Source organism: Pteropus alecto, unplaced genomic scaffold (genome assembly GCF_000325575.1).
Source record: "Pteropus alecto unplaced genomic scaffold, ASM32557v1 scaffold39, whole genome shotgun sequence".
Taxonomy (NCBI): Eukaryota; Metazoa; Chordata; class Mammalia; order Chiroptera; family Pteropodidae; genus Pteropus; species Pteropus alecto.
The window spans coordinates 10,781,640-10,799,115 of NW_006443568.1; the positions used below are offsets into that span (position 1 = coordinate 10,781,640).

A 17,476-nucleotide genomic window follows, 5' to 3' on the forward strand; every position below is an offset into this window, starting at 1 on the left:
GCGGTGTCTGAAGCTCTGTTGTTATACTGGCCCCGAACACTTCTTGACCCTGTTCAATGTCCCATCGTGCAATTCCTAACTGTGGTTTATTAATAATGAACAGGTTTCCTTGCCTGCCCACTCCCCCCGCCCCATATACAAATTTACTGATCCCCCCAACCTCACCCCCAGAAATTGAGCAGAACGAACTTAAGTGGAGGCACTGGGGAGCTAAGAGCGGGGTGGCGCCGGGAGCGGGGCTCCTTAGTTTCTCTCTCCGCCGGGGGGCAGCCGGGGAGGACGCCCCCTCAGTGTCCCAGGGCGGGCCCGCGGCTCGGCCTCCCATTGGCGGCCGGTGGCGGCACCTGCCCGCGGGTGTGTCAGGAGGCGGGACCCGGCCCCGCCCGGCCAGCCCGCGAAGGGGCCGACATGACAGGGGCTGCTCGCTGGGCCCTCCTGCTCCTGTACCTGCTGCAGTCCGCTCCAGGTAAGGGCGTGGGGAGGGCGGGGGGCTGCAGGGAGCCCCGGCCGAACAGCACCCACCCTCGGACCCGGAGCTCCGAGGAGGGAGAGACGTGGGCCGAGCCCTCCGGCAGCCGTCGGAGTACGAATCGCCCTTCCCACCCACCACCAGTTTTTTTTCTTCCAAAGACTGAATAGACTTGAGTCTTTGAAATTCTTTCCAGGAGAAAAGTGATCCCGTTTCCTTATGCCAGTTCTGCTTCAGGGGAACAGGAAAAAGAGACGAAGGCAATTTAAAAAGCAGTTGCATTTATTTACGAAGTGCTTTTCCAAGGTCTCCTATAAAGCACTGCCTTCTGCTTTAATACCACGCTTGACCCTCGCTAGTAACGAAAGTCAGACTGAAGTGCCCTGCCAGCCCCGGCAGCCCCCTCCCCTTCCTCCAGATTCTCCACCGTAGACTGAGGGACAGGAGCTCTGGTTTAGTCTGTACGGTGCTGCTATTCTATCCAGCTGCCTTTTTGCTGAGCCCCCACTGGTAATAAGGTGACTGGATACAAAATACCTTGACAAAAGACCCAACCACCAAATCCCAACCGATCCAGGGAGATGGTCCTGAAATTGTCCCCAGGATATCTACCTAGTCTTAGATTCACAGTTTAAGAACTAGAAGGGCCCTAGGACATAATCTAATGATTATTTTAAAAGGCAACTTTTATTGAGCAACTTCTCTATGCTGGGCATCACATTATCCTATTTAAGCTTCACAGCCCAAGCATCTTAAAACATAGTTATTTTTCTCCCTTTTCAGGTGGGGAGACTGAGGCTCAGAGCAATTAAGGGAGTTGCCCAAGAAGGAAAACAGAGGCAAGACACAGAGCAGAGAAGACTGAGGCTGAAGCGAGCATGGCCAGCTTTGATTGTGGGACGGATAGGTGGCACAGGGCTGTCCACCTAGGTCAGTGCAGGGCCGCCCCAGGCCCTGGCGCCTCCACAGCAGTGACTGTTTTTACAGCTGACGAGGGACAATGTGAGGGAGTAGAGGAGGGAGTCCTCTGTCCCCGTGTTTAAACTCAATAGCTTTCCCGTCTAGACCTAGCTATACTTTCACCGAGGAATTTTTAATGTATGCAGCACAAACCAGTTGTGATGATTTAGGCTGAAGCGCAACCAACTCCAGTTTCAAATCCTGGTTCCCACGTGAACTAGCTGTGTAGCCTTAGGCATACTATCCACCATCTGTCTCTGAAACTAGTGCTCCACGGAAGAGGAATGACACCTACTCTATAGGATGGTGTGTCCTGAGGATTAAATAAGGTTTTGCATATAAAGTGCCAAATCCGTGCCTGGCACCTGTTAAAGGCTCAGTAGAGGGTGGCTACTCTAGCTGCTCTTAATCTCCTGTGGCCAAGCTCAGACTTTGGGCCTGTCCTGCCCGCAGATACCTTGTAAGCAGCTTGCAGAAAGACTTTGGCCTCCTACTAATCACCTGCTAGAAAATCCAGAAACTGGGAGCAATGAAAGCACCAGCACCCCTATGATCCATTTCCAACTCAAAGGACACAGGATAAGGTGGAAATAATCATTCATATTTTGGTCCAAAAGGCCAGAGGTAGGGAGCCCAGCTGAGTGCCATCAGTAGAACTGACCTCTCTCTCCCTAATGTCATTCTGTAACATGTATAGATTTCTTTCATGGCCCATATGACAGTTCAGGACACTGAATTCTCCATGGGACTATGAGCTCCTAAAGTGTAGGAATGGAGTTATATTCTTCTTTGAAACCTCTGGCACGCAGTGGTCAGTAGATGTTGTTGACCAATAGTGGTCCGTAGATGTTGGAACTGACCCTATGAATACTTAGAGGAGGCTGTGTGGTCAAGAGCTCAGACTTGGAGATGGCTCAGCCTAGATTTCAATTCTGATTCTGCAACTTATTAGCTAAGAAGGCCTCAGTTTCCTCATCTGTAATGTGATGATCATAATTAGTACGTACCTCCTAGGTATATGGGGAGGATTTAAAGAGAAAATGCAGATACCATGCATAGCAGTCAAAGACACCTGCGTTCAGAAACACACAGATTAGAATACAGTGGTTTGAGAAAGGTGAGAAGGAAAATTGGCACAGCCTGTCAAACCTGTGGGGGTGGGGGGCTGGAAGGAAGAAGTTGACCAGATAGCTTGACCAAGCTGGGCAGAGCTTCACATACTTTGATAAGGAATGTGGACTTTATTCCGAGGGTCAGGGAAGGGCATGAAACTGGGAGAGGGGTGGGGTGTAATCACATACATGTTTCAGAAGAAAAAGTTAACAATGAGAAGGAGGAGGAGCCAAAGAGGGAAAGCAGAGGCCAGTTAAATGTGATCAGGAAAAGCGTCACAGAGATAGTGACATCTGAGCAGGATGTGAAGGACTCGAAGGAGTGAGCCAGGTGGATTTCCAAGGGAGAACTGTCTAGGCAGATGGAACAGTTTGTGAAAAGGCCTGAGGGTGGGGGCCTGCCTGGCATGCTTTGGGAACAGCAAAAAGGCTAGTGTGGCTTGAGAGAAGGGAGCAAGCGGGAAAATAGTAGGTCAGCTTGGGCAGGGTCTTGTGGGTGATGGTAAAGACTGTGGATTTTACCTTGAGTGAAATGGAAGCCGATAAAGAGTTTAAAACAGAAGAGTGACATGATCTGACTTCCATTTTAACTCTTGCTGTTGTGCGGAGAGGGCAAGGTTGGAATCAGGGAGACCAGTTAGGAAGCCTTTGGAATAATCCAAGTCATCACAGAATTTGTTCATTCACTCAACAGATACTTATTGCGCATCTACTATGTGCCAGAGACCATTGTAGGTCGGCTCTGGGGATATGGCTAAGCACAATACAGAGCCCCTGCTCCTGGAGACCCTCAGGGCTGTCCAAGAGACCCAGGAGTCTGTTAGATGGTTCCTGCTCTGTCTACTGGACAGGTCTACTGGAACCTTCAGTTGTCAAGTGAGCAGGGGCTTCCTCTCAAGACACAGGTGGGCCACTGAGACCTAGGAAGGGGATGAGGCTACAATGCAGCAGTTGGTGGCATGGCTATCATAGGGACCCTGACCCATGGGTTCCCAGCCTCCACTGTGTCCCCCATGCTTCAGCCACCCCAAATGACTCCAGGTTCCTCAAACTCAGTGAGCACATGCCTGCCTACCATGCCGCATTCAGCTCTGAATGGCCCATGTCAAGATGAGCCAGGAGCACCAGGCTTCATGACCCATTTCTCCCCGACAGAGAGGTCCTGCCTGGCCCCTCCCCAGAATGTGACGCTGCTCTCCCAGAACTTCAGCGTTTACCTGACATGGCTTCCAGGGCCTGGCCACCTCCAGAACGTGACCTACGTTGTGGCCTATCAAAGGTAAAGGGAAGCCTCCAGGCTGGTCGGTGGGAGAGGGGCTTCTCTGGAAAAGCTGCATTCAGAGTGGGCAGCATTCATGGTTCTCCAGGCCCCGCAAGAGATGGCATGTGGCAGGTATTTGAAGAGGGCATTTGATATAGGTCTGGACGTGGGAATGATGTTGAATGGAGAGCACAGGTGATAGGCCTGCCGGAGGTAGGGGTAGATCTTTGAGAAAAGTCAGAGCAGGGCTAGGTGGAACTCTGAGGGCCCAGCGATGGAATTTTACGAGGGCCTGGATTCAGTGCTTGGGTTGTGTGAGCAGATAAGAGAGGGCAAATGGGTCTTCTGCAGAGCCTGTGTTAGGCATCACTGGATGATCTCCCTTTTCCCCCACGGAGCCTGCATAAAGCCCTGCGGTCCTTCTCAACTTGGCAGCCGCTACTCATGCAGAAGAATCTGAAAATGGAAACAGATTCACCATCTTTGCACATAGATGGGAATCACTGGAATTTCTTCAGTAGGAGGGTAAGATGATAAAAGCAGATATTCAGAAGGATTGATCTAGAACTAGTGAGGAGGAGGAAGCAGGAAGAGGAGGGAACTGTCGGGTACTCAGGACTCATCATATGCCAGGCTGAGTGCTAAGGGCATGAATATTTGCATGAATATTTCACTTCTTCCTTGGCTTTTTCCAACGTGCAGTTCATGCCATTACCCAATTGCAAAACCACTTCCACATTGTTAGATATTTGTTCCATTAGCACCCCACTTACGGTACCAAAATCTGAGTCCTTTTAACTTAGTTTGCTCAGGCTGCCATAACAAAATATCACAGCCCGGGAAGGGGAGACCTTAAACAACAGAAATTTGTTTCTCACAGTTCCAGAAGCTGGAAGTCCAAGATCAGAGTGTCAGCAACTTTGCCTTCACCCGAGGCCTCTCTTGTTGGCTTGCAGATGGCCACCTTCTCTCTGTGTCCTCATCTGGCCTTTCCTCTACATGCGAGCATCCCTGATGTCCCTTCCTCTTATAAGAATACCAGCCCTTATTGCTTTAGGGCCCCTTAATCTTAAAAAGATTAAGATTTATTTAATCTTAATTATATCTTTAAAGGCCCTGTCTCCAAATACAGTAGTTCTCCCTGATCCACGGTTTTGCTTTCTGTGGTTTCACTTACCTGAGGTCGACTGTGGTCCAAAAATATTAAATGGAAAGTTCCAGAAATAATTCCTAAGTTTTAAATTGCACACCATTCTGAGTAGCATGATGAAATCTCGACCCCCATCTCCCTCCATTCCACCCAGAAGATGAATCATCCCTTGGTCCAGTGTATCCGTGTGGTGTAAACCGCCCACCTATTAGTCACTTAATAGCCATCATGGTTATCAGATTGGTTATCAGAGAGAGAGAGAGACAGACAGACCATGGTCACATAACTTTTATAACAGTATATTATAATTGTTCTATTTTTTTTATTATTGTTACTCTCTTACTGTGCCTAATTTATAAATTAAACTTTATCAGAAGTATGTGTAAGAAAAAAACATAGTCTATATAGGTGTTCAGTACTATCCGCAGTTTCAGGCATCCACTGGGAGTCTTGTAAATGGAATGTATCCCCTTCAGATAAGATAGGACTACCATATAGTCACATCGTGGGTTAGGGCTTCAACATACGAATTTGGGGGAACGCAATTTAGTCCATAATACCTGATGAACTGGATTTTATTAAATTTAAAACTTTTGTTCTTAAAAAAGCCTGAAGAAAATGGAAAAGCCAGTAACTGAGAAAAAATATGCACAATATATACACTGATAAAAGACTTGTATCCAAAATAGATAAAGAACTCCTACATCTCAGTAAGAAGACAAATCACCCAAAAATATTTGAATAGTCACTTCGCAAAAGGTAATATACGAATGACCGATAAGCACATAAGATGTTCTGCATCATTAGTCATTAGAGAAATGTAAATTAAAACTACAGTGAGATACTACTACATACTCACTAGAATGGTTAAATTAAAAGACCGACGATAATAAGTTCTGACAAGCACACAGAGTAACAAGAACTCTCACACATTGTTGGTGGAAATGTACAATGGTACAGTCACTTTGGAAAACCAGCTTGACAGTTTCTTGTAATTACACATTCAAGTTACCAAATCTCCCAGATTCTACTCCTAGATCTTTATCTAAGAGAAATGAAAACATGTCCATACAGACATATACAGGAATGTTCGTAGCAGCTTAATTCATAATAGCCCTGTTATGGACTGAATCGTGTCCCTCCCCATGCCCCAATATATAAATATTTGTATATTGAAGCCCTAACCCCTATGTGACTGTATTTGGAGTTAGGGCCTTTAAAGAGGTAATTAATGTTAAATGAGATCACAGGGTGGGACCCTAATCCAATAGGACTGTAGTATCTTTTTAAGAAGGGGGAGGGATACCAGGTTTGATCACACACAGCAAAAAGGTAGTGAGGACACAGAGAGAAGGAAGGTGGCCATCTGCAAGTCAAGAAGAGAGGCTTCAGGAGAAAGCAAATTGGCAGACACCTTGATCTTGGACTTCCAGCTTCCAGAACTGTGAGAAATAAATTTCTGTTGTTTAGGCGACCTAGTCCGATATTTTTGTTATGGTAGCCTGAGTGAACTAACTCATCAGGTTTCTTTTCTTCAGTGGTAAAGGCCTTTGGTGTCCTAAGAAATAGTTGCCTGACTCATGGTCATGAATATACTCTTCTATGTTTTCTTCTACAAGGTTTATAATTTTAGCATTTCCTTTTTTGTTCTTTTTTATTTTTAATACTTTCCTTCTTTTCACTTTCTGTTTCTATGGCATTATCTGTTATATTAATTTGCTCTGGTGTTCTAATTTATTCTTTACTTCTGAAATAAGTTTTTTTTTTTTTTAATCTGATTCCTTCCTGTATTTTTATCTCCTTTCTGAGCATCTAATTCTATTTTATGTTATTAAAATAATACAACGCAATGTTGTATCATTTTTTAATGTCTTTTAGAACATTCTGAAAAAGTAGGTTACAGTTTTGATCTGTTCTTGTGTGGATTTTTTTGCATGCATTTTCTGATTTCTTCAATTGATCGCTTATTAGCTTATTAATTTCTATGCTTTCTTATTTTAAAGTATTTAAATTTCTATGCTTTCTTATTTTAAAGTAGTTATAAGTATTTAAAGCTACATGTTACTCTCTATGTATTATTTAGCTGTATCATAAATTTTTATTTATATTGTTTTTTTAATCATTCAGTTTTTAAATATTTACTAATTCTATTATAATTCTTTCTCTAATCCATGAGTTATTTTAAAACATTTAAAATGTTTTCAACCTTTCTTTAGTTCTCTTTTCATTAGTGATTTTTAACTTTATTTTTTTGCAATCAGAGGAAACAGTCGATGAGATACCTACTCTCTGAAATATCTTGAGAGTTGCTTTATTTTTGTTAATACTTGTTAATATTTTAAATATGTTATTAATGTTCATGTGTGGCTTAACCAGTTTGTTCAGTTTGTTCTATACATGTTCATTAGGCCAACTTTGATAAGTATGTTGTTCATTTTTTAAACATATTTACTGATTTTTTTCTTTGTTCAATTGTCAGTTACTGAGTGAGTTGTGTTAAAATTTTTTCCTTATAATTGTGGCTTTTCTGTTTCTTCCTATAGTTTGTGTATTTTTGCTCCAAACTATATCCCAAATTCAACCCCTCCTCACCAAATCTACCACCATTCTCTCTTGGATCACTGCTGCAGCCTCCTAGCTGGTTGGTCAGTGATCTTTTAAAAATATAAATTACATCAGTACCCTATTCAGAACCTTCCAGTGGCTTCCTGTCACACGAGGAGTAAAATCCAAACTCCTTACCGAGACGACGAGGCCCCACCCGCTCTGCCCTCTCAGTCTTCATCTCATTTGTCCACACCTCTCCCTCCCTCGACCACTGGGCTTCAGCCACACTGGCCTCCTTGCTTCTGTCTGGACAGGTCAAGCTCCTTCCCATCACAGGGCTTTGCTTTTGCTGTTCCTTCCCCCAAGCTTTCACCTCGCTCCCTTCTTGTCATTGTGTCCTCAGCTTCAAATCTATCTTCCTGGCCTTTCCTGATCTGCCTTTGGAAAGCCGTCACTCACATATCACTGACTATTACTACTGCACTGACAAGCTCTTGGATTTATCTTGTTGATGTGATGATTGTTCCTCGTGCCCTCCCACCAGAGTGTAAGCTCCCGAGGACCTCGTCTGTCATGCGATGCCAATTCCCCAAGAATAATGCCCAGAGCTCAGGTTCCTTCTGTGGACCTCAGTGTTCTCAGGAGGTTGAAGTCATGGACCTGTATGTTCCCCTCTGACACCCACACAGCACCCAGCATGGTGCCTGGCACACAGTGGGTGGTCCATAAATGCCTGAATGAATAAACATGGGGAAAATGGTTACTAGTACTATCAACTACCATGATGGTCCTGTGAGAGAGGCATGACAGATGAGGAAACTGAGCCTCAAGGATAGTGACCTGCATAGGGTCCCAGAGCTCGTGAGGGGCAGAGCCAGGATTCCCACCCACATCAGTCTTTCCAGAGCCTGAGCTTCTAACCGGACTGTTCTCATTCTGTTTCCGCCAAAGTCTTGCTGCTTGGAAAGATAGACAGATGGAGGACAGATGGGTGGATGGACAGATAGATGGATCAGGCAGAATGGAGGGAAGAATGATCACATGTTCTCAAAGTTCCCTTGCCCCAAGAGGCTGAGTCCATGACCCAAGCTGTCCTGTCTTTTCCCTCGGCCCCCCACCTCCAAGCCGTGGGACAAAGGGAAAAACCAAAGAGCTGTCATGTTCTCTGATGTGCCTGGAGAAACAGGACCTCTACAACAAGTTCAAGGGACGAGTGCGGGCGGTTTCTCCCAGCGCCAGGTCCCCCTGGGTGGAGTCGGAGTACCTGGAGTACCTTTTTCAAGGTAGGTCTATGGGTAAGGGACTGAGCGGGAGGCTCTCTGTCCAAGAACTTGGCTCAGCGGCACTGCCGCCTTAGCCATCCATCTCCCCCTTCCCCAAAGCAGAGGCAGCTCTGCGAGGCAGCCCACCATGGGCCCTGGCCCGTGTCCAGGAAGCCTGACTCAGTGGCAGGGAGTTATGGACGTGTTACTGGCACCAGCCATTCAGCTCGTACCTCCTACTCTAATGTTCATCATCTTCTATCGAGCACGACTTTGGTCACACACTATGCAAGTCACTTTCTATACTTATTCTTTTTTTTATGTTCAGCCTCTCTCTTTAAGAAACAATTTTTGAAAATTCTGATTATAAAAGTAATTTCTGAACACTATAGAAATTTGGGGGGAGAGAAGATCAAAATAGAGAGGGAAATATTTCCCATGCTTCGTGAATTCAGAAATCACCAGCGTTAACATTGAGTGAAGAGAGCACTTTTTTCCCCCAAAAACATTTTATTTCTAATCCTTGCAACAAACCTGAGAAGTTCATCTTCATTAACCCATTTTTAAAAAATAAATAAAGCGAGACTCGCAGAAGTTACGTAACTTGCCTGGATACACAGCTAGGAAGTGGTGGAGATAGGACGTGAACCTGGATCTTTCTGATCTTGGACAAGGCATTGGCCCAGATCAAGAATGAGGCAGGGTGGGAAGACAGAGAGGATCAATAGTCAGACAATAACCTTGTGGAGCTGAGATCTGTAATGTGTTGCCCAGGCTTCTCACAATATTTAAGAGCAAAGTATGGTTTGAAGGGAGGGAAGGAAGGGGTTGAATGAAAGATGGCAGAGAACAAAGAAGAGATGACTTGCATGGGAGAACGCTGCGTGGGTGGAGAGATAAAAGGAGGAAAAGGATGGACAGGTAAGAAGAAAGGAAGCACGGAGAGGATGGTAGAGGGCACGATGGATAAGTAGGAGGTACGGAGACTAGATGGAAGGACAGATGCTTACTAGGAAGGAAGCATGTATGGATGGATAGATGGAGGATAGGAAGGAAAGGCACAGGGATGAGAGTATAGAAGCAAGGCTGGCTGCCTGAGAAGGGATGGAAGGACCAGAGGGAAGGGAGGGATGATCGAATGAATGAAAGAAAGAAAAACAAGAAGAGACGATACACAGAAAGAAAAGAAGAATGGATGGATGGGAAGGATGGATGAATAGAAAAGTTGGATATGAGGGAAGGAATGGTTGGAAAGAAAGGATGGGAAGGCAGAAAGGTTGTCTGGCCAGAAAAATGATGGGTGAACCACTGCAATGGTTGGATAGATAGGAACGAGAGATTAGAATAGAAGGAAAGATGCAAAGAGGAGGTTATTTTTCTTTTTAATTAATTTCTGTGCCTCCTCTTTCCTGAAGCTCTCCTGATTTTCTCACAGCACACCCCAAGCCTGAAGGACCCTTCCTGCCTTTTTCTACCTTCCACTGTGGCCCTGGTCACTTTCTTGAGTTTTGGTAGTTTGCATATTACATTTCCCCTTAATTTCTTTTGGCTCCTAGAGGTCACGGTCTATGGAGGCCTCATCTCCCCATTCGCCTTCACTCCCTGCCCAGGGCTTAGTATGTAGTAAATGTCCCCTGCTCTTTACATAATAAAGGCTATATATGACTATAGGACTCTGACCTACAGAACCATGAGATAACAAATCTATGTTATTTTAAGCCACTGAGTCTGTGGTAATGTGTTATAGCAGCCATAGAAAACTAACAGACATGGGCAGGATTCTGGCAGACCAGTGATATGTGAAGGGCACCCAGTGGAAGGGACAACATGAGTAAAAGCAGATTAACTGTGAGCTTGGCCTGGCCATTTCACCCCTCTAAGCCTCAGTTTGCCTTTCTTTAAAATGGAGATAGTGCTATCTCCTCCCAGGGTCATTGCAGGGCTATAAAAAAATGGCTGGGGGGCTCCTGATGCACAGGTGTTTGACAGATGCTAGTGCTGCTTTCCCCTTGCCAGGAGAGCTCCCTGAGCCAGGTGAGGAGCAAGCCTGCCTGGAGGCAGGGGATGGACACACTGTGGCCCCCAGAGGGTACTGACAGGTCCTGCTCTGTTTCTGCCAGTGGAGCCGGCCCCACCCATCCTCGTAGTCACTCTGACAGAGAAGATCTTGAGCATCAATGCCACATATCAGCTGCCCCCCTGCATGCCCCCGGCGGATCTGAAGTACGAGGTGGATTTCTGGAAGAAAGGGACCATGAACAAGGTGAGAAGCCCCATGCCTGCCCCACCAAACCCCAGTGCTCCTCAACCTCCCAACCTACTCCCTCCACACCTCCTCCAGGAAGCCTTCCTCACATATCACTCGCTCTTGGCATACATCTGACTCTGCACAGTACGACTGGCCTGTGGTCTTCCCCTGCCCTTCTAAGAGGCAAATGCAGGGCACCCCCCACCCTTGTATGTTACAAGTGGTAATAGCACAGCGGTTTTCTACCTAATATTTTTTAAAATTATGAAACTTTTTTCTTTACAATAAAATCTGATTGATGTATGATGGGCTACAGGTGGCCTGCTGGCCAAGCCCCTAGATTCATTACAGAAAATTCAGAAAATACAGAAATACAGATCAGCTCTAAGAGGAAAACCAAAAGTACCAGAGATGACCACAGCTAACTCTTTGGTGTCTGTCCAGTCTCAGATGTGTTTTCTGTGGGTGTGTGTGTATGTCTGTATGTATTTATCTATAGCAGGTTTGGCGAGCTTTTCTGGTAAAGGGCCAGATAGTAAATATTTGTGGCTTTGCAGACCACTTGGTCTGTCACAGCTACTCAACTCTGCATCTGTCACACAGAAGAAACCAAAGACAATACATAAATGAACAGGCATGGCTGTCCTCACGTACGACTGTTTACAAAAAAAGATGGCGGCCAGATTTGCCCACAGCTGTGGTTGACTGACCCCATCCTCACCCAATCTTCCTTTCACTGAACCAGTATTCACACTCCTGACCTCCTTTGTCTTCTGGATCCCAGGATGCACATCTGCATCCGATGTGGTCCATGCCTTCCAGAATCTTACAAATATTCTAAACTAGCATTATCCAACAGAAATAGAATGCGAGCCACATATGTAATTTTAAGTGTTCTGCCTTAAATTAAGTTAAAAGAAACAGGTGAATTTAATTTTCATAATATTCTCTATTTCATCCCATAGAATGTTATTTCAATGTGTAATTAACATAAAAGTTATTGAGATGTTTTACATTCTTTTTGACTTAGTCTTTGAAATACGGTGCGTACTTTAGATTTAGAGCCCATCTCAGTTTGGACCAACCACACTTCAAGTGCTCAGTAGCCACATGTGGTCAGTGGCTACTATATTGGACAGGCGGCCTTAGAGTTTTCGGAGTCTGTAATGGCTAAATGATGTCCTCCAAATAAATCGGGAGGCCCTTAAGGTAGGAAGCCTGAGGAATATGCCCCTCAAGGTGAGGACCAGCTGGCCATGGATGGAGAGTGACCCTGAGTGACAGGGCTGCTTTTCAACCCAGACCGTCTCTACCTCGAGACTCAGCAGAAAAGAAACCAGATAATGTTGGGAAGTGCTCTCTCAACATTGAACTTAAACGCAGGAAAAGACAGTGCAGGATTGCCGCTGCATCTTGCCCATCAGCCTCACCTGTCCTGGCTGTACGGAGCCTGTCCCCACAGCAGGTCTGCTCACCTCTGCTTCTCTCTCCCAACAGACCCGATTTCCAGTCACTCCCCATGGCGAGCCAGTCCAGATCCCGCTCCAGCCAGCCACCAATGGACAGCACTGCCTCAGTGCCAGAACCATCTACACCTTCGGTGACACTAAATACAGCGAGTTCTCCAAGCCCACCTGCTTCTCCCTGGAGGCTCCAAGTAGGTACAAAGTGGTACAGAAATGGGGACTTTTCCCCTGAGCCTCAGGAGCTTCGTAATATAGTGGTTTAGAACATGAGTCTAGAGACAGTCTTACTCCAGTTAAAATCCCTGCTCCACCACACTCACTACGTATCTTTGGGCAGCTTATATAACCTCTCAGAATCTTGATTTTCACAATCTGTAGCATGAGTTTATGAGGATTAAATAGGATAATGTATGTGAAGCCCTCAGCACATGTGCAATTAACAGATGAGAGCCACTGTTGTTTTTTATATAACTGTTGTTATTTTTCCTTTCTTAGGAGTTAACTGGGCATTTTTGGTGCTGCTCCCACTTCTGCTGCCACTGCTGTTGGTTATTGTCATGGGGCACGTGCTCTGGAAGAACTTTACAGGGAACCCCTGGTTTCAGCAGGCAAAGAAGCCACAGGCCCTGGTATGGCAAATCTGGGAGTATGCATCCGAGGGGGAGGGGTTGTTGAAAAGTAAGGAAGTAGGGCTAGACTTAGAGGTAGTTCAGACAGAATATCAAGATGGCCCAAATTGCCAAATGTCTTCTATCTTTGTGTCTAAATTCTTCTTAGTAGTAATCCATTCCTTTGGCACAAAATTCAAATAGCAAATGTACCTGGGAGAGAGAGGTCCCTTTTAGTTAAATAACTTTATCTCTGCTAAGAACTTGGCAGGTGCCCAGAGCAGAGGCCCCATCCTTGAGACTCAGGAGGGATGCCCGGAAAGGGAGGGGAAGAAGTTGGTGCCAAAAGGGAGACTAGGAAGAGTCCCAATACTTAGTTCACGATCTAACCCAGGGGGAGCCTTGCCCAGGCCGACCCTGGAATTTCTTCACTTGTCTGCTGGGGGCTGGCTGGGGCAGGGGAAGCTGGAGAGGCCAGGTGGGTCAGACTTGTTCAGATGAAGGCCTGGGAAGGAAGCTGAGCCATAGGTGGGGCTCAGTGGGCACTCGGGCTAGGTAGGGGCTCTGAGGATGGATTCTGAGTGTCCTTGCCACGTGGGAAGGAGCATTTTCAAAGCTCCTGGCTCTGGGACCTGTGGGGAAATCCCGCTAACCGAGCGTCAGCCTCCACCTTCCCTGTTTACGTGGGAAGTCACCAGCTCGACTTCCAGCAGCCAGCACCTGCATCCCAGGGGCCGTCTCTGGCCTCTGGTGTCCACTCTCCTGTGCACGTAGCAAGCTGCAGGTGCCAGGGAAGTAGCATGGCCACCACCCCTTCCACCACTCACCTGATGACACTCCGAGGTGCAGGTGCTGGACCAGCTCCCCGAGTCCCCCACAGGGTTAAACTCTAGCTGCCTCAGCGGTAACATGTCTGATGAGACCCAGCTTCGTGGCTGCTCTCCCAACCCCCATCTCATTTGCCCACTTCCTTGCTGGTGTTTCCTGGGATCTCGTCCCAAAGAACTATTTACATTTGCATCCTTATCTCGGGGCCCGTTTCCAGGGGAACCCAAATTAGAACAGTCATGCTTCAGGAAAGCCTAAACTTTCTGTTCTTGCCTCCCCTCCCCTAATCAGGACTTTTCTGGACATAGACATCCCCCAGCAACCTTTCAACCCAGCGGCCCAGAGCCCCTGAATGACTTGACCCTCTATCCCCAAAAGGAAATGACCAGAAAGGTCAAGCTGACTCCTAGAGCCAGGGCCCCAGCTACCACCCCGGCAGGATCAGAGAAAGACAGTGCTGCGGAGGACAAGGATGATGACGAGGAGGACACAGATGACAGCGTCAGCTTCCAGCCCTACATTGAACACTCCCGCTTCCTGAAGCAGGAGCACGAGCCCCCGGGGCACTCTGAGGCAGGGGTTCGGCTCGAAGGCTCCTCTGCGTGGGACTCTTCATACAGAAGCTGGACCAGCTCTGTGGGCTCCTCTCCCTGGGATGAGGCTGCGTCTTCTGGCTATTTGGCCAAGAAGGGGCCAGGCCAAGGGCTGGATGTGGATGGGTGTCAGGAGACTCTCTTACTCCCCAAATTCTCCGAGGACTCGGGTTCCCTGCATGAACCCCTAAAAGATGACCTCTCTTCCTGGGCTACCTGGGGTTCCTTGTCACCAAACCTGAATCTGGTCCCTGGAGACCCCCCAGTTTCTCTTCACACACTGACTTTTTGCTGGGACAGCAGCCCCGAGGAGGAGGAGGAGGAAGAAGAGGATGAGAGGGAATCAGAAGTTGAGGACGGTGGTGCCAGCAGCTGGGCAGCTGACTGCCTCCAGAGGACTGAGGCCAAGGGTAGGACACTGGGGTGTTACATGGCCAGGTGAGCCATCCCTCACCTTCCCGCTGAATCTGGTGCTACTGAGCTTCCCAAGGACCCAAGATGCCACCGAGACTTGAAAACCTAGAAGCATCTTCTCTGGGGCAGCGGAAGATACTTACAGCTAGTGGCTGTTCGTCAGTCAGGTTGAGCCATAAGAAGCCATCCCATCCTATGACCCACCAGCTTTGGGCTGGGTTCCAAGAGGACTAGAGAAAAGATGGGCTGAGGTCAGATCACCACACTGTTCCTGGGTGAAAGGCCAGATGGAAAAATCATCCCTTGACAACATGAAACAGGTGCTGTCAAGTCACAGTGGACATCTAGAGCTGACACCACACGGGGCCATCTGGACTGGGGGCAGGAAACTTGGAGGTACAGCTCTCTCAGAGTCTCCTGCCTTTCTTCAGCACCCTCCCCGCTGAGTCTCAGCCTCCTGGTTCATGGGTCCCCTAGGAAGGGCTCCAGTGAAGAAAAAAATCTAGTTGGCTGAGAGTGTTGGAGGGGAAGGAAAATGGCGGCTGTTATCCAAATCCCACGCTCCGAGTCACGTAATTGCAGAGCTTTGCTGTCAGACAGACCTGTGTCCACATCCCAGCTCTACCACTTCCTGGTTGTCTGACCTCGGGTAAGCCGCTTACCTTCTTTGTACCTGGGTTTCCTCATCTGCAGCTCCCACCGGGGTGCGGGGAGGCCTCTGAGACAGAGAGGTGTGTGGCACGGCGCCTGCACATCCCCGGCACTCTGCACGGTGGCTGGTAGGATTCTCTATCCACCCAGGTTCTGAAGACACAGTTGGGCATTTCCCACCTGCGACCCATAAACTCAGAACACCTGGAAGCATTCATCTCTTAGCTTGTCTCACCTCCTGTCTGCCTCCTTTCTTCCACCCTCACTGTCTCCACCTCTTGGTCAGGAAACTGAGTTCTCAGAAGCCAGCACCCAGCCAAAGAGGACATCCCTCTCCCTTTTCCCACATAGAACCAAATGGTTCCGCCTTCCGGGGGACTGACTTATGGGTAGCAATCCAGCATGGGGGCTGAACTCCCGGGCCGTGATCCCTGTTGTAGACAGCACTTTGATTGACTCTTGTGGTTCTAAAGAAGTCTTATATTTTCCTTCCAGTTATGAGAAACCAGTGTCTTCTGGAAACAGGTGACTCTTGTTACCTGGAGGTAGTGATGGGGTTCCCAAACAATGGCTTTGGTAACCTGCACCCACCAGTACACGGATGAGCAGAGCTGAGCTTTCCACCCATGGGGACCAAGAATTTGTCAGAAGAAGCTGAAATGTTGACTTACTGTGTTACATCCCCCTAAAGGTGAGATCTTTAGTCTCCGGCCAGCGAGGCCAACCCCTGATCCCTTGGCCATGTCAACAAAGTGCCAAGGTCCCCAGCAAGGATTTCCAAGGGGCACAAAAATGGCAGGAGGCCTTCATGGCTGGGGCTCACACGCATATGCACACGCACATGTGTGTGCGTTTTTGCAGAGGTGGAGGCTTGGGCACGTCACTGAGCACAGAGGAGGAAGAAGAAACTGATAGCCTTGGACTGGGCGAGGCCAAAGTTCTTTCTAGAGCCCAGCTGAGCTGCTTCATGAAGATGACTTAGAAAAAGTAAAAGCTGTCATCATTATGCTCTTAGGCTTGTGTGAAGGAACCACTTTATCTCTATTCTTAAACCTTGTTATTTTTTTAAGCTTTGTTTTTTTCAAAGTTTAATGTCAGAAATAAGGTGAGCATTTTACTAACTCTAAATTCCAGCTCCTTTGTAGTCATTCAGTCATTTCAAAACCTGTGGGAAGCATTAGAAAAGAGTATGATAAACAATATAATCATTTGTCGGTTTGCTCAGCACTTAACTGTTTACAGAGCCCGGGAACGGCATAGCATGAGCTGCAGGTCCACACTTGAAGGAAGGACATCAGACGAAGAACACGAAGAACATGTGATGCCTTGGGTTAAAGCAATATTACAATTCTTCAGAGCACAATTGACTCAAACAATAGGGGTAAGGGTGGGGGTAGGGGTTAAGAGTGCTGATCCCCTGTGCAGTCAAAAATCTGCATTAACTTTTGACTCCCTAAAAACTTCAGTGATACCTCAGTATCCGAGGGGGGAATGGTTCCAGGACCCTCCATGGATACCAAAATGCACACATGCTCAAGATCCTTGTATAAAATGGTGCAGATCAATGCATGCAGTCAGCCCTCTGAATCCAAGGATTCCAAACCATGGATCAAAAATACCGATTTCAGTCCCTGGCTGGTTGAATTTGCAGATGCAAAACCCAGGAGTAAGAAGGCCAACTGTATATTATTGAAAAAAATCTACATATAAATGGACCCACACAGTTCAAACCTGTCATTCAAAGGTCAACTGTACAGAGAAGGTTATACATTGTTTTTAGATATTTGTATTTATTTCTAATTTTATTCTATGTTTATATCATATTTAAATGATTTCTTAATGCTTGTTGGTCTCTACCCTAAATCGTTTTAAATAAAGAGCTCTATTTTTAGAGAAAAGGGCAGAAA

The 17,476-nt window shown here is 46.9% G+C and overlaps 1 protein-coding gene across 1 annotated transcript; it reads left to right on the forward strand.

Annotated features, from left to right (window-relative positions):
• Positions 1–408: 408 nt before the first annotated feature.
• Positions 409–17,476, forward strand: IFNLR1 (interferon lambda receptor 1). The gene is given in 11 exon segments (NM_001290173.1): positions 409–466; positions 3,697–3,820; positions 8,610–8,625; positions 8,628–8,643; positions 8,645–8,782; positions 10,882–11,024; positions 12,507–12,666; positions 12,971–13,104; positions 14,203–15,567; positions 16,065–16,260; positions 16,812–17,476. Coding segments are annotated over 9 exon segments (1,533 nt in total). The 3' UTR covers positions 14,947–15,567; positions 16,065–16,260; positions 16,812–17,476.